Source organism: Elephas maximus, chromosome 13 (assembly GCF_024166365.1).
Source record: "Elephas maximus indicus isolate mEleMax1 chromosome 13, mEleMax1 primary haplotype, whole genome shotgun sequence".
NCBI classification, from domain to species: Eukaryota; Metazoa; Chordata; class Mammalia; order Proboscidea; family Elephantidae; genus Elephas; species Elephas maximus.
The window spans coordinates 67,605,367-67,630,675 of NC_064831.1; the positions used below are offsets into that span (position 1 = coordinate 67,605,367).

The 25,309-nt window shown below is 38.1% G+C and overlaps 1 protein-coding gene across 3 annotated transcripts in view; it reads left to right on the forward strand.

The window, feature by feature from the left end:
• The window catches only part of NRG4 (neuregulin 4), a 129,111-nt gene that overhangs the window by 81,387 nt on the left and 22,415 nt on the right, over positions 1-25,309 (forward strand). For 2 of the 3 annotated variants that reach the window (XR_007512462.1, XR_007512461.1), the window contains exons 4-6: positions 333-479; positions 15,432-15,511; positions 18,201-18,283. Coding sequence is in view for 1 of the 3 variants with exons in the window: in XM_049852878.1 (XP_049708835.1) it covers positions 333-479; positions 15,432-15,511; positions 18,201-18,217 (244 nt within the window). In the remaining 2 variants the exon portion in view is untranslated. Of the gene's footprint in view, positions 1-332; positions 480-15,431; positions 15,512-18,200; positions 19,437-25,309 lie in introns of those variants that run through there. The other variant, XM_049852878.1, reaches the window with a different exon arrangement.

Sequence of the window (25,309 nt, forward strand, 5' to 3'; positions counted from 1 at the left end):
AAACAAAAATAAATTTCAGATGAATTTGAGTTACATCATTGAAAATTTAGAAAATAAGAGGTTTGAATAATCTGTAAGTTCTCTGGAGCTTTCTAAACAATTGGAAAACTGGAAAAGGAAGATGGCAAACATTAGTACTGCATAAACAAATTTGTTTTATTGTAACTGTGTTTTTATTTTAACAGTGAGCATTATAGGAAAGCATGACTATTCTTTGTTCACAATCTGAAAATTGGTCTACTTTTCTTCATACCATCTAGAAACCTTTTGCTGTCCATGTTAGCTAATGGGACAGAGAATGCAATTACTTCATCTGAAATTTTATTCTATAGATGCATTGAAAACTATACAGGAGCTCGTTGTGAAGAGGTTTTTCTCCCAAGTTCCAGCATCCAAACTAAAAGTGACCTGTCTGTGATTTTTGTGGTCTTGGCTGTCCTAGGAACACTTATCATCGGAGCCTTCTACTTCCTTTGCAGGTAACCGAAATAGAAACATGCTTTCGAAATGAAAAAAGCAATGCATAAGACAGTTATCCCACTATAATTATTGTGTAGATATTTGTCCATATAGTGATTTCCATTTAGTTATCTCTGTAATACAGTTTTTGTTATTAAATTAATTATTTGTTCTTTGTTATACCTAAATATCTGGGCTAAGTCTATTTAAAGTAAATTTGAAGTGAAAGAAAAGAAACAACTCATGTAATCCTGTAAATATAAGACAAATTATTAATATCTACAGTTAACAAAATTTTATTTTTTCTTATATGCCAGACATTGTGATAAGCATGAAGAATACATTAGTGAACAAGATAGATATGTTCCCTAACTTCACAGATATTTTTAAAAATTTTATTTTGTTGTTGAGAATATATACAGCAGAACATATACCAATTTCTACATGTACAATTCAGTGACATTGATTACACTCTTCAAGTTGTGCAACCATTCTTGCCCTCCTTTTCTGAGTTGTCCCTCCCCCACTAACATAAACTCACTGCCCCCTAAGGTTCCTATCTAATTTTTCAAGCTGCTGTTGTCACTTTGATCCCATATAGATAGTTCCTAAAATAGCAGAATGCTCTAGGCAGACATTTTTTACTAGTTAAGCTGAACTATCATTTTGTTTTAAGAAGACTTCAGGGGATACTTTTGGTTTAAGTTTTAAATGTTATCTCAGTGCAATAGTTTCAGGGGTTCATCCAGCCCCCATGGCTCCAGAAAGTTTGGAGTCCATGAGAATTTGAAATTCTGTTTGGCATTTCCCCCTTTTGATTAGGATTCCTCTATAGAATGTTTGATCAAAATGTTCAGTAATGGTAGCTGGGCACCGTCCAGTTCTTCTGGTCTCATGGCAAAGGAGGCATTTCTTCATGGAGGCAATTAGGCATACATTCGATATCCTCCTCCTATTCCTGACTCTCCTTCTTTTCCTGTTGCTTCAGGCAAATAGAGACTAACTATCATGACTTGGATTCTGCTTGTAAGTGTTTAAGACCCCAGGCCACCAAACACATGAAAAGCTGCTTAATGTCATTAGCCATCAGAAAGAGGCAAATCAAAACCACAATGAGATACCATTTCACTCCCACTAGGATGGCTAAAGATAAAAGAACCCAGAAAATAACAAATGTTGGCAAGGATGTAGGGAAATTAGAACAACGTTTATCCATTGCTGGTAGGAATGCAAAATGGTACAGCCATTGTGGAAAACAGTGTGGTGGTTCCTCAAAAAACTAAAAATAGATCTACCCTTTGACCCAGCAATTCCACTCCTAGGTATATACCCAAAAAAACTGAAAGCAAAGATTCAGAGACTTGTACCCCAATGTTCGTTGCAGCACTATTCACAATAGCAAAAGGTGGAAGCAACCTGAATGCCCATCAACAGATGAATGGATACACAAAATGTAGTACATACATGCAATGGAATACTACTTAGCCAGTAGAAGAAATGAAGTCTTGATACATGCTACGGTATGGATGGAGCTTGAAAATATTAAGCTGATTGAAATAAGTCAATCACAAAAGGACAAATATTGTATAAACTTCCTTATACAAAAAGACAAAAAAAGGCAAATGTGTAGAGACCAAAGGTTATTAGTGGTTACCAGGGGCAGAAGGAAGGGGCGGATGGGTGTTAATGGTAATGGAAAAATCATGTTGATTTTTTATTGTAACTGCTGCCCGTAAGTCGTATACCTGTAAAAAGTTGAACTAGCAGAAGTTGTGTGATATATTTACAACAATAGCAACAAAAAAAGAGTAGCTGCTGAGGCTGCTTATGTCCAAAAAACCTCATGGGATTTGGTTCCTTGGTTTAGAGGTTAAGGGTCACGGTTTCATGTGACATCCCAGTTAACTGGCCTAATAATGTGTTTAGTGCTACTGTTCTACCTCCTAGTTCACTGCGTAGCACCTGGAGTCTTAAAAGCATCGTAGAAATTTAAATCAAATTGGAGAGATAGACAAATAAACAGGCAATTAATTTGGGGAGGCTGGTAACTCAACAAAAATAAAAGAAAAATTATTTGGATGAACCAGTCTTACACACTAAATGTTATTATCATTCATTAGTTTTGCTCTTTAAATTTTCTTGAAATTTTGTGAAAATAGAATTTAAGTTTATGTGTTAGCTGATCTCATAACTCTCATCATTAGTATTTATTAAATGTACACTGTATGCTATCATTGATACTTGTAAAAATGGAGCTGAGGGTAATCATAAAAGGTATACAAGTGGGCTTAAGACATTTATATTCTAAGAAAGGTAACATATAGGTAAAATTGTGTATCATAAAATCCTGATTTCTGAATTACTTTAGCATCAAGGAGTAATTAAAAGTTGGAGAGAGTTTTCTCTTTTTAAATGTGTGGTGTTATATATTTTATCCCAAAATACATCATGTAAGCAATTCAGTATGTTAGATCTCTCATAATTTTAGCATCTGACAACTTCAGATACAAAAATTAAAAGCCCACTGTATCAGATGGTATTTTCCAAAGATGGCCACAACATCTCCCATCCCACATGCTCTTCTGTAGTGTGACCTAACCACTCCCCCATCAAGAGGTAGATTTTATTTCTTTACATCTTTGGATCTGGGCAAGCCCTGTGACTGCTTTGCTCAAAAGAATATGGGAAAAGTGATGCTATTCTAGCAGCTTCCACTTCCTGCCTCTTGTAACACTCACTCTTAGGATGTTCCTCTTAGAATTGGCGACTGTGTTGTGACGAGTCTGAACAGCACAAAGAGATCATGTGTAAACAATTTGGTCATCAGCCTCAGCTGTGCTCTCAACCACAGCCAGCATCAACTGCCAGCCATTTGAGTGAGCTATCTCAGACATCCAGCTCAGGTGAACCTGTAGCTGACTCCAGACTCAGGGGCCAGTTGACTGAAACCACATGAGAGATGCCAAGCAGAAACTTCCCAGTTGTCAACCCAAAGAATCATGAAAGATAAATTGTTTTAAGCCACCAAGTTCTAGGGTAGTCTGTTATGTCGTATAGATAACTATAACACCTATCTTTGGAACTAGGTTTATTCTTGACTTTAAATAGATAAATGTTTGGGGAAAATGTGAGTAATGATCTATTATTTTTATTTTATCCCTTTAAACATTTTGTTAGTGAAATATACTAAAGGGAAGACCAACTGACTAATTTCTTCATTAATCACTATAGTGTCTGCTTGGAAATACAGCATTTTCATTTGTAATTGACTCAATAATACATACTTTGTGTAATATCAGTTAGGATGGGCTAGGTTTGGCTGCAGTAATTATCAACGATAACAGTTTAGTGGCTTAAAAACAAAAGATTATTTATCATTCATAGTATATAACTATTATAGGTTGGCAGATAAAGCCTTGCTAATTATAGTTACTTAAGGACCCAAACTGATGAATCGGCAACCATCTTAAATGCTGCTGGTCGCCATGCCAGAGAGAAAAGAAAGCTCTGCAGGGTCTCACACGTGAATTTAAATGCTCGTTCCTGGAAGTGACACTCATCACTTCTGACATAATTCATTGGCCACAAGTCACCCTACTCAGTCACAAGGAGTGTCGGGAATTTCAGTGCTACCAAATGCCCATAAGGCAGAGAACCAAAAATATTTGGTCAAGAGCACAAAAGCAAATAAAAATCAATTCTTGAGGAACCCACTCTCATTCTTTACCTTAAAGAGCATCTTAGAGTACAAAAAAAATTACCACAAATATAAGGAAACACGGCACCACGAATTAGAGCCAGCAGAAATAACTGGAAGTAGACTCAGATGTCCACAGTCTTCAGGTATGAGGAGAATCAGGCACAGAAGGTTTAATGCGTGTCAAGGAAATAGAAGGCCCAGAAATAAGAGTAATAAGCAAGCAGATTTGAAAAAGAACAAAACAGAATTCCAATAAATAAAATGTAATAATTTTAAAGACTCAGTACATGTTTTACTTCAATGAAAGATTTTTTAAAACTCAGTGTGTTTTTTAACAGTAGACTAGACACAATAAAGGACATAATTCATGAGTTGGAAGAAAGATGAAAAGAAATTAGAAGGTAGGTCTGAGAGAAAAAGAAACGAAAATATGAGAGAGAGGTCAAGAAATACGGAGGCTGGAGTGAATGTTTAACATGTTTAATTGGAATTCCAAAAGAAGAAAGAAATGAGGCTGAGGCTATATTTGAAAAGGTAATGTCTGTAGCCTTCCCTGAACCGATAAAAGTCACCCACAGATTCCGGAAGATTCTACAAATCACAAGCAGGATAAAAAATCCATTTACATCTGGACACATCATAGTAAAACTACGAAACACCAAATGCAAAGAGGGAGATCTCAAAAGTAACTAAAAAAGAATGACAGATTACCTTCAAAGATGCAACAAACTCACTTCTCAAAAGGAAAAAAGCAAAACCAGAAAATGTTGTTGTTAGGTGCTGTCGAGTCAATTATGCTTGAGCCCGTTGTTGCAGCCACTGTCTATCATCTCATCGAGGGTCTTCCTTTTTTTGCTGACCCTCTACTTTACCAAGCATGATATCCTTCTCCAGGGACCTGTCCCTCCTTATAACATGTCCAAAGTAGATGAAGTCTCACCATGCTTGCTTCTAGGCAGCAATTTGGCTGTACTTCTTCCGAGACAGATTTGTTTGTTCTTCTGGCAGTCCGTGGTATATTCAATTCAATACTCTTTGCCAACACCATAATTCAAAGGCATCAATTCTTCTTCGGTCTTCCTTATTCAGTTGTCCAGCTTTCACATGCATATGAGGTGACCGAAAATACCATGGCTTGGGTCAGGCGCATCTTAGTCCTCAAAGTGACGTCTTTGCTTTTTAACACATTAAAGAGGTTTTTTGTAGCAGATCTGCCCAATGCAATGCATCATTTGATTTCTTGACTGCTGCTTCCATGAGCGTTGATTGTGGATCCAGTTAAAATGAAATCTTTGACAATTTCAATCCTTTCTCCGTTAATCATGATGTTGCTTAATTCTCAAAAGGAAAAACGTAAAACCAGAAGATAGAGAAATGATATTTTCAATATGTTGAGAGAAAACAACTATCAACTCTGAATTTCTGTGTTAGTGAAAGTATTTTTCAGGAATGAGGGTAAAATGAAGACTTTAGACAAATATGTCATTTAGACAGGCAAAATTTGAGACATTTTGCCATTAGTAAACCTTCTGCCCAAAGGATATACTTTAAGCAGAAGGAAAGTGATCCTACATGGCATGTCTGAGAGGCAAGAAAGAACAGAGAAAGTTGTTAATATGTGAATAAATCAAAGCAAATATTGTATAAATTTTAATAATATCCTGTGTATTAAAAAAAGGAATTAAAATATATGACAGCAGAAGCAAATAAGTTGAAAGAATTATAATTAAAGTGTTTTAAGGTCTTTTTTGTGGGAAAAGGATAAATATATAGGTTAATTTTAGATCTTGATATGTTAAGAATAAATATTAAAATGTCTAGGGTAGCAATTAAAAGAACATAAAACCAAAATGTGTAATATTTAAGCTAGCAGAAGGATACAAATAGAACGATAAATAATCAATTGATAAAAAATAAAGTGAGAAAAGAACATGGTAGATTTAAATCTAAATATATCAGTAATTATATAATTAACAAGTAAGTAGTAATTACCAAGCCTGATCTACTAGCCTTACTCTAGAAGGCGGTACCCAACAGTTAAAAATTTTTACGAGCTCATATAAAATATTTATGAAACTTTTTGTCTGTACTGGATTTTATACCCAGCACAACTTTGTAACACATTTATTATAACACATTATTATAATTTGTAACACATTGCAAAGGTGTGATATTGTACCACATATAGGCCATATTCTCTACCCCAGAATTAATAAGTTGGAAAAAATAAGTGACAAAAATTAACTAGAAAAAGCACTTACATTTGGAAACTAAACACATTTCTTTATAATTCGTGAATCAAAGAAGAATTTGATGCACATTAGAAAATATTTTTACCTGAACTATAATGAAAATGCTATGTAACAAACATTGTGAAATGCCACTAAACCAGCAGAGGGAAATTCATAGCCCTAAATGCTTAGATTTGAAAAGAAGAAAAGCCTGAAAATCAATAAGCTAAGCATTCATCTTACTAAGAAAAAGAATTACAAAATAAATGCCAGGAAAATAGAAGAGTAAATAATAAAGAACAGGAATTAATGACAATAAGTGTGCAAAAGATCTAATAGAGAGGAGCGACAGAACTAAAGTTTGGTTCTTTGAAAAGAATCTGTATCAAGGAAAAAGAGTGAAGAGGTACAAATGAGCAATACTAGGAATGAAAAAAGGGTCTATAACTCAGGTGCTAAACCAAAACCTGTTGCCATCAAGTCAATTCCGACTCACAGTGACCATATAGGACAAAGCAGAACTGCCCCATAGAGTTTCCTTTTTTTTTTTTTTTTTTAATCTTTAGGGAAGCAGACTGCCACATCTTTTCTCCCGCAGAGCTGCTAGTGGGTTCAAACTGCTAACCTTTCAGTTAGCAGCCAAGTGTTTAACCACTGTGGCATGAAAACTCCTACTCAGGTACTATGGACATTAAAAAGATAAAAGATATTTTGTATAACTTTATGCCAGTAAATTTGAAAACTTAGATAAAATGCAAAAATCTCTAAAAAAGATAGCTTCCCTAAACTAGCTCGAGAACAAATACTTAAACTGAAATGTCTTGTAACCGTTAAGTAAATTGAGTCCATAGTTTAAAATCTTCTTACAAAGAAAATCTCAGGCCTGGTGAGTTCTTTTAAACAAAAATACATACTGTAACAGAGAATAGAAAAATAGAGAATAAGCACCAATTTCTTTTTTAGAATAGCATCTCTTTGCTACCCAAGCTTGTTAAAAAAGTATGAAAAAAGAAAACTATGGGCAAATCTTGTTCATTAACCTGGATTTAAAAGGTTAAAAATTAGCAAGACAAATCCAGCAGTGTATAAAATAAAAAAAATTTAGTAATTATATCATGACAATCTTGGGATTATTCCAGGAATGCAACGTTTTTGTGACATTAAAATATTTCATCTAATATATTTCATCTCATTAACAGATTAAAGAAAAATCTTATAACTTTCTCAATGAAAATTTCTACTAATACAGGAAAAAGAAAAGGGTATCTATAAAACTTTTATATCAGGAATGAGACAAAGGAGTCTGCTATCATCGCTTTTGTTCACTGCTATATAAGCTAGTCCAGTAAGGCAATAAAAACAAAGAAAAGGCATATGGATTGCCACAAAATAGCTAGAACTGTCATTATTTATAAATGATATGATTATATGTATTTAGAAAATCCAAAAGAATGTACAGAAAGATTATTAAAATTAATTAGTCTAGGTTGTTTATTTACAAAATCAATATACAAAATCAATCTACAATAATAAACTGAATCAACACTTTGAAAAATGAAATTTTAAAAGCTAAGCATTTATAGTAACATCAAAAAATATCATTTCTGTGAATAAATCAAATGAGGTCTGAGACCTTATGGAAAGGATTATAAAGCTTATTTCAAAGATAATAAAAATGCCAAATAAATATTCATAGTTTGAAAGGCTCAATATTAAAAAGAGGTCAGTTCTTCCCAAATTGAATTGTAGATTCAATGAAATTCCACTCGAAGTCCCAATAAGTTTTTTGTGGGTTTTTTTTGGGGGGGGGTAGTATTTGAATTTGACAAACTAATTTTAAAATTCATATGAGGAGGTGGGGCCAAGATGGCGGAGTAGTCAGACGCTTCCTATAGTGTCTCTTACAACGAAGACCCCAAAAAACAAGTGAATTGATTATATATGACAATCTAGGAGCCCTGCACATCAAAGACAAAGCTGAGGAATCAGACTGAGCAGCAGCAGGGGGAGGGAAAGGCAGTTTGGAAGCAGCGAGGAGTTGCTAGACCTGACCTGGCTGGCACTGGCACTCTGCAGGCTGGATAGGCTAGTTCACAAGGGGTGACGCAAGCAGTGGCACTCAGGACGTGCGTTCCACATCGGGAGAAACTGAGCAGCGGAGAGTCTGTTCAAGCCTCCAGAACCAGTGAGAAATGGCACTCAGTCAGCAAAAGATACGTACAAGCATCTAACCTCCTGCACGGATTAAAAAAAAAAAAAAAAACCTTTTGGGAAGTACCTCTCTCCCACATACCTGACCCTTCCCCACTCTGCTTTGAGTCCTGGTCAGCTTTAGTGATTGCTGCGCCCGCTGGGCCAGAAGTAGGACCCATCACGTGCCCTGAGCCATTCTCCCAGGTTTGGAGAGAGAACAAATTAACAAACAGGGAAAAATAATCTGCCAGCTCCCCGAAACCAGGAACTCAGGGCAGGCATAGCCCCTTTGCCTAGACACATGCATAAGGAGTCCACAGACTTTGAATGCCTTTCACCCCTGCATAGACCTGTGTGGGCCCATTTTAATTGCATAGGCCCTCATTAGCACAGTACAACAGGGTATATACCAGAAGTCTATTTTCATCTATATCTGCTATAAGGGGGAGTGGCAGATTTGTGACATTTGACACAACACTCCCCTGCCCATTAAGCAGGGTCCTCACCTACCCACATCAGGGGCCTGAGGACTGGTGGCTCTACCCACTCCACTGAACTACTTGCAACAGGGGTCCAGGAATAAGTGGTGGCTCCCAGTCTTTACAGCAAACAGATCTGAGTGCCCATTGCTAGGCTACAAAACCCACTCACCTACATGCTCTAGGGAACAGGGACACGCCTTCCACCCAGACACTCAGAGGCAACAGTCAGCCCCCTGCCTTGATCAGTGCATGACCCCCTAGTGTAGCCAGTGCCTACTCCAGTCATCTGTGCCCATCTAAGACTGTAGGGAGAGCCTGCACTACACACTTGATGACTAACAAATTGGACACCTGAGCTGAATCCACACAAGAAAAGTAAATGGACTCCTGGGCTCACATGCCTAGTAACAACTCTAGCCACCTGGAAACAGGATGTGAGAGCTTCAGAGATGCCAATAATTGAACTAGCACACACAACCAGCCTATTTGGGCATATCAAAACAAGAAGCTAGGACACAGTAAGCAAACATAAAATAATTATAATAACTTATTGATGGCTCAGAGACAAGTCACTATCACATCACATATAGAGGCAGACCATGATGGTTTCAGCAAGCCACCAAAACAAAAAATCAAGAAACCTTCTGGAGGAAGATAAATTCTTGGAATTACCAGAGATAGAATTCAAAAGATTAATATACAGAACTCTTCAAGAGATCAGGAAGGAGATCAGCAAAATGCAGAATAAGCCAAGGAACACACAAAGCAATAGAAGAATTTAAGAAGGTTATACAAGAGCATAATGATAAATTTAACAGGCTACAAGAATCCACAGAGAGACAGCAATCAGAAATCCAAATGATTAACAAAAAAATTTCAGAATTAGACAGCTCAATAGAAAGTCATAGGAGCAGAACTGAGGTAATGGAAGTCAGAATTAGTGAGACTGAAAATAAAACACTTGACAGCAACTTATTTGAGGAAAAGTCAGATAAAAGAATTTTTTAAAAATGAAGAAACTCTAAGAATTATGTGGGGCTCTATCAGGAGGAGTAACCTACAAGTGATTGGAGTACCAGAATGGGGTGGGGGGGGAGGATAACAGAAAATAGAGAGAGTTGTTGAAGATTTGTTGGCAGACAACTTCCCTGATGTCATGAAAGATATCTATCCAAGAAGCTCATCAAACCCCAAATAAGGTAGATCCCCCCCTCCCCAAATCACCAAGACATATTATAATCAAACTTGCCAAAAACCAAAGATAAAGAGAGAATTTTAAGAGTGGCTAGGGATAAACAAAAATTCGTCTACAAAGGAGTCAATAAGACTAAACTCGGACTACTCAGCAGAAACCATGCCAGCAAGAAGGCAGTGGGATGACATATATGAAGTCTTGAAGGAAAAAAATTGTTAGGCAACAATTACATATCTAGCAAAACTGTCTCTCAAATTTGATGGCAAAATTAGAGCATTTCCAGAGAAACAAAAGTTTAGGGAATTTGTAAAAACCAAACCAAAATTACAAGAAATACTACAGGGAGTCCTCTGGTTAGAAAATCAATAACATCAAATAACAACCCAAGACTCGAACACAGGACAGAAAAACCAGATATCAACCCAGACAGGGAAGTCACAAAAATAGATCAAAGCTAAAACACTGAAAATAGGAAAACAGAGACATCAATATGTAAAAGATGACAACATTGTAACAAAAAAGAGGGACTAAATAATGTAGTCATAGATCTTTCATATGGAAAGGAAGTCAAGGCAATATAAAGAAATAAAAGATTGATTTAAACTTAGAAAAATAGGGGTAAATAGTAAGGTAACCGCAAAGGAAACTAACAATCCTACATATCAAAATAGAAAGAAAAATGTAAAGACTCAGAAAATACAAAATCAACAACAGTGAAAAAGATGAAAAGACTCTGCACAGAAAATTAAGTGGAACAAAGAAACTGTCAACAACACACACAAAAAAATACATCAAAATGGCAGCACTAAACTCATACCTATCAATAATTATGCTGAATGTAAATGGACTAAATGCACCAATAAAGAGAGAGTGGCAGAATGGATTAAAAAAAAAAAAAAAAAAACACTGTCTATATGCTGCCTACAAGAGACACACCTTTGACTTAAAGATGCAAACTAAAACTCAAAGGATGAAAAAAAATACATCAAGCAAACAACAATCAGTAAAGAGCAGGAGTCGCAATATTAATCTCTGGCAAAATAGACTTTAAAGCAAAACCCACCAAAAAAGATAAGGAGGACACTATATAACGATTAAAGGGTCAATACACCAGGAGGACATAACCACAATAAATATTTACACACCCAACAGGGCTCCAAAATACATAAACTCTAACAGCATTGAAAAGAGAAATAGCTGCACAATAATAGTAGGAGACTTAACACACCACTTTCGGTGAAAGGCAGAACATTCAGAAAGAAGCTCATTAAAGACACGAAGATCTAAATGCTACAATCAACCAACTTGATCTCATAGACATATACAGAAGATTCCACCCAACAGTAGCCAAGTATACCCCTTTCCAATGCACATGGAACATTCTCCAGAGTAGACCACATATTAGGCCACAAAGCAAGCCTTAACAAAATCTAAAACATCAAAATATTACAAAGCATCTTTTCTGATTATAAAGCCATAAAAGTAGAAATCAATAACAGAAAATGCAAGGGAAAAAATCAAATACATGGAAACTGAACAATACCTTGTTCAAAAACTACTGGGTTACAGAAGGAATTAAGAACAGAATAAAGAAATTCAGAGAATCAAATGAGAATGAAAACACATCCTACCAGAACCTTTGGGACACAGCAAAAGCAGTGCTCAGAGGTCAGTTTATAGCAATAAACACACACAAACAAAAAGACGGGCCAAAATAAAAAACTCATATGAAAGTGGAGAAGTCTAAACTAACCAAGACATCCTGAAATAAGATTAAGGTAGGGAGAGTGTACAAGATATCAAGATATGTTACAAAGCTATAATAATTTCGGCAGTGTCTTATTGATTTAGGGATAGACAAAGAGATTAATGAAACATAAGAGAAAGAGGGAGCCCTGGTAGCACAGTGGTTAACAGTTCAGCTACTAACCAAAAGGTTGAAAGTTCAAATCCACCAGCTGCTCCTTGGAAACCCAGTGGGGCCCTTCTACTCCATCCTTAGAGTCACTATGAGTCGGAGTCCACTTGATGGAAGACCTTAATAGAAAGATAGGCCCATGAATATTGGATCCCTGCCTCACAGCATACCTCAAAATCAGTACAGGTAGATTAAAGACCTAAATGTGAAAGGCAAAATGAAAATGCTCAAAAGAGCATTTAAAAGAATGTCTCTGTGTCCTTGGGGTAGGGATAGATTTCTGGAACAAGACTCAAGGAGCACACATCATGAAAGAAATGGTTGGTAAGTTTGCTGTATTAAAATTGAAAGTGTCTAGTTATCAAAAGATACCATAAGAAAACGAAAACCCAAGCTACAAACTGGGAGAAGACACTTGTAACACAGGAAAACAAATTATATGTGTCCCGAATGTATCAACAACTCCTATACATCATTAAGAAAAAGATAAATCTGTGGACAAATGGGAAAAATAAATACAATTGATATAAAACGAAAGGTTCATAAACATATAAAAAGATGTTCAATCTTATCAGTGGTCAGGGAAGTGCAAATTAAAATCACAACGAGATACCATTCAGATTGGCAAAAAAAATTTTAAAGACTATAAAATGTTATGAGGTACTACTTTTGGAACAGATTGCAAATACTTTGTAAAGTTGAACCAATGTACACAACATGATAGTTTCACTTCTGGGTATATACCTTACAGAAACTCTCACACATGTACCCAGGAATTTCTAGTAGAACTGTTCATAATGGCAAAAAATAGTAAATTACTCGAGTACCCATTAACAGTAAAATGGGCAAATACATTAGGGTGTTGCTACCAAAGAATATACAACAGCAGACACGAATGAACTACAACTACGCACATCAACCTAGGTCAACCTTAGAGACAATGTGAGGGAAAAATCTAGAAGAAAACATGACAGTATGATTCCATATATATAAAACTTAAAATTCGTCAGTATGAAACGAGGTATTGTTTAGGGACATACACCTAAGTGGTAAAAAGTTTAAACAAAAGGAAGGGACTAATTGGCATAAAATACGGGATGTGGCTGCTTACAGTAGAGAGAGGGAACTAGAAAAGGGACACATGGGGCTTCTGAAATGTGTTAATTGCCTCCTAATGTGCTCAGTACATGGGTGTTTATTATTGATTTTTAAACTGTGTAAATATTTGCATCTACTCTTTCTATGTATGATTTATTTCATAATAAAATAAACAACCTTTTGGTCATCATAGTTATACATTTTCATTTTGGAACATTTGGAAAATGGATCTTAGTTTAATCAATGAGAAAAAAATAGCACCCTGAACATTCTTACAAAAATAACAGCCGTGAATCTTTTCCAGAGAGGGTTGCAATACGCTTGAAATTGCAGCTTTTCCAGTTTTGAATGACACAAGCAGAGGCATTTTTACATGATGACATGGCAGAGAATGTGCTTTAACGATGCCAGCAGCAGAGTTAGTTTGAAAAGTAACATGAGTAGCTATTTCTTATGGAATCTAGAAATAAGATTTGGGCTATTTTATACTGTATTTTGCCTCTGGAAAATGTGGTGCTTTCCATCTTGTCCATGGCAAGGTCACGGAGGCTCCATAGACACATCTAAACTCCCCAAGAGACTAAATTACTGGGCTGAGGGCTCTGGGGACCATCGTCTCAGGGAACATCTAGCTCAACTGACATAACATAGTTTATTATAAAGAAAATGTTCTACATTCTACTTTGGTGGCGCCTGGCTTAAAAGCTTGTGAGTTGCCATCTAAGATACTCGACTGGTCTCACCCCGTCTAGAGCAAGGGAGAAAGAAGAAAACCAAAGACATGAGGGAAAGATTAGTCCAAAGGACTAATGGACCACAAGTACCACAGCCTCCACCAGACTGAGTCTGGCACAACTAAATGGTGCCCAGCTGACTCCTCTGACAGGGATCACAATAGAGGGTCCTGGAGCTGGAGAAAAATGTAGAACAAAATTCCAAATCACCAAAAAAAAAAAAGACCAGACTTACTGGTCTGACAGAGACTGGAGAAACCCCAAGAGTATGGCCCCCAGACACCCTTATAGCTCCATAATGAAGTCACTCCTGGGGTTCACCCTTCAGCCAAAGATAAGACAGGCCTATAAAACAAAAAAGACTAAATGGGCACACCAGCCCAGGGACAAGGACGAGAAGGCAGGAGGGAACAGGAAAGCTGGCACAGGGGAACCCTAAGGTCAAGAAAGGGAGAGTGTTGACATGTTTGGGGTTGGCAACGAATGTCACAAAACAATGTGTATTAATTTTTTAATGAGAAACTTGTTTGCTCTGTAAACCTTCATCTAAAGTACATTAAAATATATATATCACTATTGGACGGAAAAAAAAACGTGGTGCTTTCACAAATGAAACTAAGTCACCGTTTAGTAAAGTTCTCGGGTCCATTTGCGGTTAAACTGCTTTAAGCTGAGAGCCTTTTGAACTACAGTAACTAATTAGTACCAGCTTTGAATGTGGTCCAAAATGGTACCCTACCTAATGCCAAAATCTGGACTGACATCAGTAGTACTTCAGGAGGAGAAGCCAGTGTGTGTTTACAAAATACATTTCATTTTGCTTTGATAAAAGAGCTTGAATTCATTTTCATTAACACAAACGCATATTGACATATTGAAAAAATTAAAGCTATACATTCTAAAATCTTTAATATTAAAAACCTTTATTATGATTATCTGAATATAATTACAAGCATATTAATTGATCAGATGACTAAAAAGATTGATCGGGAATCTTAAAAAGAGCCAAAAAGAGTTTCTGAAGTACCATTAATAGATTAACTAAAGCTAACCTGTGTCACATAGGGGTGCCAACTAATTAATGAAAGAATTTTTTTTTTAATCTTAAAAAGAGCACAAGAACATTCCACTAAAATATAACATGTCTCTAAACGTTACCATAAGGGCTTTGGTGTAGAAGACAGCAGCTCTAGATTAAGCAAAAAAGCAGCATTATCAAAATCTGAAGTCCCCCCAGATGACCTACCTGCCCGGGTGTATCTGTTAAATCATCGAACCCAGTTTCAGGGCAACCCTGACAATTTTAGGTAGTTGTGGAGAAGAAAACAAACCTCAAATATGCACGTTCAATCTTTCTAGTTGTTCTGACATGTCCTTCACTTACCCTTTTCCATGTGTGTCTCTCTCCCCTTTGCTATTAGGAAGAGCCACCTTCAGAGGGCCAGTTCAGCCCCGTATGATATCAGCCTGGTAGAGACAAGCAACACCAGTGCCCAAGACAGTGAGTAAATTCAAAAGGAAAATGCCTGGTTTAAAGCACTAGGTGACGTGGTGGCGGCTACTGTTATTTTGTTGTTTCTATTACATGTAGAGATTTAGACATATTTCCACAAGGTTCGACCCTATGCCTTTTTCTATGGGTTTTTAATAACCACCTTTTTTTTCACATGAAGATGACACAAGTTGTATTTTTTCCAGCATAAAACCATGTTACCTCAATGTTTGAAATTACTTTGTCAGCTGTAATGTGCTACACAGTTATAAGGGCCTGGTTTCTCCAGAAGTAATTGAAGGGGGCTGGTAAAAGGCGAGAAGAGCCCAGGTGATGCAGTAGTTGGAGCACTTGGCTGCAAACCTAAAGGTCAGTGTTTGGAACCCACCAGCTGCTCCATGGGAGAAAAATATGGCAGTCTGCTTCCATGAAGATCACAGCCTTGGAAACCCACAATCTTGGAAACCCCATGGGGCAGTTCCACTCTGTCCTATAGGGTTGCTATGAGCTGACATTCAACTCCACAGTAACAGCTTTGGTTTTTGTTTTTTGGTTTGGTATATGGGGAAGAGGAAGAGTTTTGCCTGTAAGGGTAGACAAGCTTTGGGAAACTTGTATACAAAGTAACATTTTAAACCTCTCTTGAGACTTCCGTTTCTGGCCAACATGGAGAAACAGGGACAGCAGAATTTCGAGGCTGTGGTGCAGGATGGGGGAAACCCAGCTTGGACTCCGAGTGAAGGAGGTGGAAAGAAGGAAAGGTCCAGGTAGCAGTACTTCCCTGGACAGAGTACTGGGAAAGATAGCTGTAAAGAGAGACAACTATAGAGAGCTGCAGTTCAGCTGAGTACTGACCAGTTCACGCTTGTGAGGAAAGAACCACCTCAAAGGCTTAGAGCTCTCCCACAGGGCAAGGAAAAGTGCTTCTTTCCACCCCAGACTCGGAGAAAATATTTGCAAATCATTTATCTGATAAAGGACTTATATCCAGGATATATAAAGAACTCTTTCAACTCACTAATAAGACAACCCAATCAAAAAGTGGGCAAAAGATTTGAATAGACACTTTAGCAAAGAAGATATACAAATGGTTAACAAACACATGAAAAGGTGCTTGATGTCACCTTCACGAAACCAAAAAAAAAACCAAACCCACTGCCGTCAGAGTCGATTCCAACTCATAGTGACCCTATAGGACAGAGTAGTACTGCCCCATAGGGTTTCCAAGGAGCATCTGGTGGATTCAAACTGCTGACCTTTTGGTCAGCAGCCAAGCTATGAACCATTGCATCACCAGAGCTCTATCACAGTCACTAGGAAAACGCAAATTAAAAAAATTGTCAAGTAACTCCTATGCAACAGTTCTACTGTGTAAGATGGAGTCAGAATGGACGTGAAGTTGATTCTGACTCATGGTGACCCCATGTCGTGGAGTTAGAACTATTCCATAGGAGTTTCTTGACAAACATTTTCACAGGAGCAGATCACAAGTCCTTTTTTTTTTCGTAGTGCTACCGGGTGGGTTCAAACAACCAGCCTTTTAAATTAGTCATTGAGAGCAAACTGCACCACCCAAGGATGTGGGGAAACTGAAAGACATGGTTGGTGGAAATGTAAAATGGTATAGCCACTTTGGAAAATATTCTAGCAGTTTCTTAAAAAGTTAAAACATAAATTACCATATGACCCAGCAGTTCTCCACCTAGATATCTACCCAAAATAAATGAAAAGTGTCTACATAAAAACTTGAATGTGAATGTTTATAGTAATATTAATCATACTAACCAAAAAGTGAAAAATGTTCATCAGATCAACAAAATGTGGTGTATTTATGCAAAGGAATACTACTGAGCTATAAAAACGAATGAAGTATTGATACATGCTACAACATGGATGAACCTCAATCACGCTCAGTGTCAGAAGCCACAAAGTAATCAGTGCTGTTCCAAATCATAGTGACTCCATGCGATAGTGTATGATCCTATTTATATGAAATGGTTGCCTGGGGCTAGAGGAGGAGCCCTGGTGGGACACTGGTTAAGAGCTCAGCTGCTAACCAAAAGGTCAGCAGTTCGAATCCACCATCCACTCCCTGAAAACCCTATGGGGCAGCTCTACTCTGTCCTGTAGGGTTGTTAAGAGTCACAATCGACCTGATGGCAATGGGTTTAATTTGGGGGCTAGAGGTAGGAATAGAGAGTGACTGAAAATGGGATGGAAATGTCCTAAAGTTATTGTGGTAAAGGTTGTACAACTTTGTAAATAGTACTACCACTGAACTGTATACTTTAAAAAGGTGAATTTTATGGTATGTAAATTATACCTCAGTGAAGTTCATTCTCATTGCAGGTAGAGTGACTTAGTTCAGCAGCCTTTCCCCTCACCCACCACCTTCTAATTTGTACTAGAAAACATAGTCAGGTTTAATTAGAACAGTGGATAGCAGAGGATGGGCAGTAAGGAATGGCAGGTGTGGGGAACGTACTGAATTTTGGTACGGGGATGCTGACGTGGCTCTCGTGTTCTCAGAAGCATTGTAGGGCTGGGTGCTGGGGTCTTCTGGGATAGTTTACCTTAGCCCTTCCAATGACAGAAGGGGTGGGTTTATATATGTGAACAAGATAAGCAACATGCATAGGTAGGTATAAGGAAAAACTGAGATGCAGAAAACATCTTAATTTGTAGTTATTTTCCATAGATCATGGAGAACAGTGAAGAAACATCAAAGTGAACCAAAGAATTGCTCCTCTATTACAGAGGCAGAAAATGAAGCACCGTAAGGTAAGAGAAATGAAAAGAGATTTAAGTCTTCCTTTTCTAAATAAGACACGCTTCGTAACCCATACTGCTACAGGGTGTGTGCTTCTGTGATGTGAATTCGTGCATGTGCTGTTGGTAAACAGGCAATGAAGGTCAGTACAATGTGAAGTCGCATTGGTTCAGACAAAATTTCTTTCCCAGTAAGTTAATGTGCTGAAGTGGTGAGGACAAGCTTTCTCTCAACTAAAGAGAACACCTCTGCAACATGTAAATCCAAACTTAACCTGCTGCCCTTGAGTCGATTCCCACTCACAGCAACCCTCTAGGAAGGACATAGCAGAACCATCCCATAGGGTTTCCAAGGCTGAAATCTTTATAGAAGCAGACCGCCCCATCTTCTTCTCGCGGAGTGGCTGCTGGGTTCAAACCGCCAACCCTTTGGTTAGCAGCTGAGCGCTTTAACCACTGCTCCACTGGGCCTCCTTCAGCTGTATATAAAGACCTTAATTTAAAAATTTGAAAACCCTGTGAAGTACCTCTTTTCATCGCAAGGAGTGGCTGTTTAATGGCTTCAAAACCACCATGTTTTTCACTCAGTTACAGACGAAAAGCCATGAAGACGTTTCACCTTGTGTGTGGAAGAGGCATTGATTTATGAAGACCACCTCTGCATCACAGTTTTAATACTGGTGAAAATGTTTTCTATTAGAAGCATTTGATTTCAAGGATCTACATCTCAAAGGAAGATACAAAAGTTCCTAAGTTCAAGGCTGCAAAGACAGACCAAGTGATTCTCCGTGCTAACACACAGGTGGAAATTTAGGTAGTTATTGTTACTGCTCAGGTTACAAAGTTCCAAACCTATTGTTGCATTGTTGTTGTTGGGTGCGATGGAGTTGATTCTGACTCACAGCAACCCCATGTGACAGAGCAGAACCGCCCCATATAGCTTTATAGGCTGTATTCTTTACAAGACCAGACTGCCAGATCTTTTCCCCATAGAACCACTTGGTGGGTTCGAACTGCCAACCTTTCAGTAAGCAGCCAAGTGCTTAACTGTTGTGCTCCCGGGGCATAAGTTCTCTAATTTTTACTACATGATTTTGCAGAATGCGACATTTTTACTGTTAGGGGCAACATAAAGAATTGATTAAGCCAGAACAATTTAATTTCTCTAAGCAGTTTTTTTCAATTGTGAAGTTACACTGAAAAAGAAAAGAAGACCAACAGTGTTTTTCAGGAAGTGTGAAAATAAGTCTTGGAATATTCTGGAATGGTCAATGTTCTACCGCCGAAGGTTTGGGACTGGAACAGAATTGAAGCAGAGGAGCAAGACTAGTCGAACGGACCAGCCAGTCTCTGGATCGTGCCTTCAAGACTGGCTGTGCACATCACCCTTGCCACACAGCCCAGTGCAGGCACTGTGAATTGAATTTGTCACAAATGTCAGTCATTGATTCACCATCATTCATTTATTCAACAAAAAATAGGAACTTGAGGCACTGAGATAGTATATACAAAATGAAAAGCCCTCTTAAAATTTTTTGAATTAATCAATGGTCTTTTTTAGAACAGTCAAAAAGAAAAACAAGCAGATGGTGGAGTTCCCATATATTCTTTTTCCCCATTCCAATACAGTTTCCCCTATTGTCAACAACTTGCATTAGTGTGGGGTACATATGTTGCAATTAATGAATCGATACTGATACGTGATTACTGAGTCCATAGTTTACGGTAGGAATCACTCTTTGTGTTGTAGACTTTATGGGTTGTTACAAATGCATGACCTCATACACGTATCCACCATTACAGCAGTTTCACTGAACTAAAAATGCCCTATGATCCACCTGTTAACTCCCCCACCCCTAAATCCCTGAAAACTGCTGATCTTTTTACTATGTCTATAGTTTTGTCTTTTCCATAACGTCACAGAGTTGGAATTATACAATGTGTAGCCTTTTGAGATTGGCTCCTTTTAATTTAGCAGTCTGCATTTAATGTTCCTCTGTGTCTTTTCACGGCATCCTTCATTTCTGTAGTGTTTATTTCTAGCATTTCCTTTTGGTTTCTATCTCTGTTTATATTACCCACCTGTTCTTAAATGTTGTCTTCTTTTTCCATTGGAACCCTTAACATATTAATCAGTTATTTCAAATTCCCTATTTAGTGATTCCAAAATCTATGCCATATCTGAGTCTGGTTCTGATGCTCAATTTATCTCTTTGAACTGGTTTTTTTTTCCCCCTTGCCCTTTAGTATGCCTTGTAATTTTTGTTGAAAGCTGGACATGATGTATTTGGTAATAGGAACTTAAATAATTGGGCTTTTAGTGTGAAGTTTTATACGTTAATCTGGCTAGGAGCTGGACTGTTTAATGTTTGTTGTCATTATAGATGCCAAAGGCTTCAGTTTCCTTGTTTTCTTCTAATGTCTTTGGGTTTCCCTAAGAATTCCTTCTTAAGTAGACTCTGTGTCTTGAAGCTCTCTGAGCTGTAATCCACTGTTACTATACTGGAGCCCTGGTATGTAGTGATAAGGTATCATGTGGAAAGTTTTAATATAAAATAGACGCATTGTGTCCCAACCTGTCTGCCAGAAATGAGATTAGGTGTGCAGAGACAGTGGCCCACTTAGTCCTCAAGGTGGCCAGCACTGGGGGCAGCTGGATCCTCCAGGGCAGAGGCAAAAGCAGCCCTCACTGTTGTCCCCGATGTGCTGTATAAATATTATTGTTGTTAGTATGTGCTGCAACATGGAAGAAATTAGAAAGCACCTCAGTAATGTATCCGACGATACATGCGTCACTGAACTTACCACAGGTCTCACATAAAGTGACCTTTTCATTACTAACAGCTTATAATTTCTGTACAATTTTAAGTTGGCTCTTGGCAAATGGATAGTTCTTGCACTTAGGCCATACATATTTTACTGGTAATTTGAAACAATATTCTGCCAGGTTTTATTTTTTAATTACAGAATTTTCATTGAACATACATGATCTCTCTGTCAGGTAAACTATGTCTACTGTTACAAAAAATTCTATTGTAGGTTCTAAAAATACAGTGGGATTTGTATTACTACATTACCTAAACAAAACACATTACAGATCTGTATTTTAGGGGAAAAAATTTGCTGGACATCTTACTATGCAAATTCAACCCGTAGAGGTCTTTCTAAAAGATGATTTCCTTTGCGAGTAGCTTGTGGACAAATAGCTCTACTGGTAGCTTTAAGTTGACTGGATGCCAGATACATTTTTGGATGAGCTGCTCTCTCATTACAACTTAAGAAGTTTTAAAAATACCTGTGAGTGCTGAAGTACTGACGTCATCAGAGTCATTGCTCCCAGGATTTGTCTCTCAGTTTTATAGTCTGTAAGTCCATTTTAAAGCAGATCCCTAACTTATAATGCAAAATAACACACAATAGAACTCCCTGTATCCTCCAATTTGGTGCATTACCTTCTGAGCAGGCAAAACAATCAGGGTAGGGGTTGCTTCTTTAGTACATTTGAATTCGATGGAAAGAGAAGTTAGATGGATATTTTTATTTAGATTGAGTTGTCTCAAGCAATGGGTACTCCCTTTAATGGTGAGAAGCCAATTTTCTTTCTGATCTGAGGTAGTGTGAAAACTTTGCTGTGACTATGTTACATGCTGCTGACTATTAAGAGAGTTGAGGTTCCCTGAGAGAGATAACTACAATGAAAATTCTAGATAAAATCTCTGTTTCCGGGTAGGGCTCCTGCCCCCAAACTCTGGTCTCTTTACTCTTCTGTAAAGAATTTTAATATGTCAGACACAGTAGCTGAAGTGGGGAGGGGAAGAAAACCTCACCAAGACAGTTTCATATGCTGGTCACTGGTCCAGGTAAACCACATCCTCCAGGATAACTCTGAGGACTTACAGGGTACACCCTCCACACACACACTCCAGTGCTAGAAGGCCCATTATCAGGGAATGTGGTAAGGTATATAATAGGTCTGGCATATCCCACCAACACTGTGTGTGGATATTCTAGCTTAAGCCACCCCCAAATTTAGCAGCTTAAAATAATGTACTCACAAATATACCATATGGGCAGGGCTTGAAGGGGACAGCTCACCAGTGCTCCTTTTCGCATCTGCTGAGGCGATCAGAGGCTAGGGATCATCTGACAGTTGGTGTTGGCTATCAGCTGCAACCATATCTAGGACTGTGTCCAGAACATCTACATGTGGCCTTTCCGTATAGCTGACTGGCTCCTTCACAGCATGGTGGCTGGGGGGAGCATCCAGAGAGAGAGGCCCAAGCAGAAGCCTTTTATGACTGAGCCTCAGAAGACATGCAGGCGTCACTCCCATTGCTGTCACCAAGGTAAAGAGAGATCCAGCTTCTGGTGGGAAGAGTGTCTGAGAAGTTACAGACGTTTTAAAGCATCTTAGTGGACTAGCTTTTCTGGTGGTGAAGTGAGGTCCTTGGTCAGACCTTACTGCGCTAAGTCTATAGAGTGGTAAGGATTTCTTTTTTTCTATTGTCCTTCTACGCAGCCCTAAGAGGTATGGGAAACGATTCTCCCACTTGAGAACATACCAAGGCACTTGTCCCTTATGTAAGCAACCTTCACGCAGGTTGTGGCAGGCATGGGAACCCAGTTCTTTTTTCTTCCAACCTCATAACTCATGAAAAGTTTTGGAGGGCTTCTAATTTTCATTCATTTTATTCTTGGTAGACATCGTGGCTAAAAAACCAATACCAACTTAATGAGTCCTTTGATGATGTTGTTAGTTGCAGTCGAGTCAGCTCTGAGTCATGACAACCTTACGTATAACGGAACAAACCTTTGCCCGGTCCTGTACCATCTTCATGACCGTTGGTGTGTTTGAGTCCATTGTTGTGGCTATTGTGTCAGTCCATCTCATTGAGGGTTTACAGACATATAAATACCAGCATCCCTGAAGCCCCGTATGTCCCTCTTTCCAGTCAGTTAAAATCCAGAATACATAAAGAATTCCTTACAACAAAAAGACGACCAACCCAATCTAAAATAGGCAAAGGAAGAGCTATTTCACTGAAGAGGACATACAAAGATGCTCAAAGTCATTAGTCATTAAAAAAAACAAACCAAACCCATTGCCATCAAGTTAATTCCAACTCGTGCTGAGCCCCTGTGTTAGAGCAGAACAGCTCTGCACGGTTTCTTGGCTGTGATCTTTGCAGAAACAAACTGACAGGCTTTTCTTCTGCAGCACTGCTAGGCGGGTTTGAACTGTCAACCCTTAGGTTAGTAGTTAAGGGCAAACCATTTGCACCACACAGGGATCTAGGAAAATGTAAATCAAAGTCATACTGAGATGCCATTTCCTCCCTAGAATGGCTATGATCCAAAACTAAACAGAAAATAACAGATGTTATCGAGGCTAGGGAGAAACTGAAACCCTCATCCATTGCTGGTAGAATTGTAAAATGGTATAGCTGCTGTGGAAACAGTTTGGTGATTCCTCAAAAAGTTAAACAGTACCACCATATGACCTAGCAATCCTAATCCTAGGTATATACCCAAAAGAAATGAAAGCAGGAATGCAAACAGGTATCTGTCCATCAATACTCATTACAGCACCATTCACAACAGCCAAAGGTAGAAACAACCTAAATGTGCATCAACAGATGGACTGTATAGATAAAACGCGGTATACACACAATGGAATATTACTCAGTCATAAAGAAAAACGAAGTCCTGATACACGCTACAGGAATGAATCTTGAAAACATGCTGAGTAACTCAGTCAATCACAAAAGGACAAATATTTTTTGTATGAGCTCAGTTATGGGAAATAAACCAAAGCTTATTAGTGGGTACCAGGGGTGAGAGGGAAACCCTGATGGCATAGTGGTTAAGAGCTATGGCTCCTAACCAAAAGGTCAGCAGTTCAAATCTACCAGGCGGTCCTTGGAAACCGTATGGGACAGTTCTCCTCTGTCCTATAGGGTTGCTATGAGTCGGAATTGACTTGACAGCGACGTGTTAAGGGTGAGGGAGGAGAAAAGACGCATCTTAGCGTAGGGGGCAGAGTTTCTGTTAAGTGTAGAGGAACAATTTGGAAACAGACAGATGGTTGCACAACATGATGAACACAGTATCACTGAATTGTACATGGAAAAAATGCTGAAGGATCTCAAATCAATAACCTAACTTTTTAACTTGAGAAATTAGAAAAGAGTAAACCAGAAAAAGAAGAAAAAAACAAGCTCAAGGCAACCAGAATAACAAAGATCAGAGCAGAAATAAAGTGAAAAACAACAGAATCAATGAAACCAGAAACTTTTTTTTTTTTTTTAATATCGAGGCAATCCACAAACCTTTAGCTAGACTAACAAAGAAAAAGAGAAGATCCAAATACATAAAATCAGAAATGAATTTGAGAACATTACAACCGGCCTTACGAAAATAAAAAGCATAAGAAAATACTATGACCGACTATATGTCAACAAATTAGCTAAGAGGAAATGCACAGATTCCTAGAAACAAACTTCCTACGATGACTCAAGAAAAAATAGAATATCTCGGTAGACCCATAACAAAGAAATTTTATTGATCGGTAACCACAAACCTCCCAACAAAGAAAAATCCTGGACCTGATGGCTTCACTGGAAGATTTTACTAACATTTATAGAAGAAGTGAGTCAATCCTTCTTAAACTTTTCCAAAAAGAGAAGAGAGAACACGTCCTAAGTATTATATGAGGCTACCGTTACTCTGATACCAAAGCAGGACAGACACCAGGAGAAAAATACAAACTAATATCCCTTATGGAGCCCTGGTGGCGCAATGGTTAAGAGCTCGGCCGCTAACCAAAAGGATGGAATCTACTACCCACCTTGGAAACCCTATGGGGCAGTTCAACTCTGTCCTATAGGGTCGCTGAGTCAGAACTGATCCAACGGCAATGGGTTTTTTTTTTTTAATATCCCATCCTCTGCTACTTTTTGGAAACCCTGGTGGTGTAGTGGTTAAGTGCTACGGCTGCTAACCAAAAGGTCAGCAGTTTGAATCCACCAGGCGCTCCTT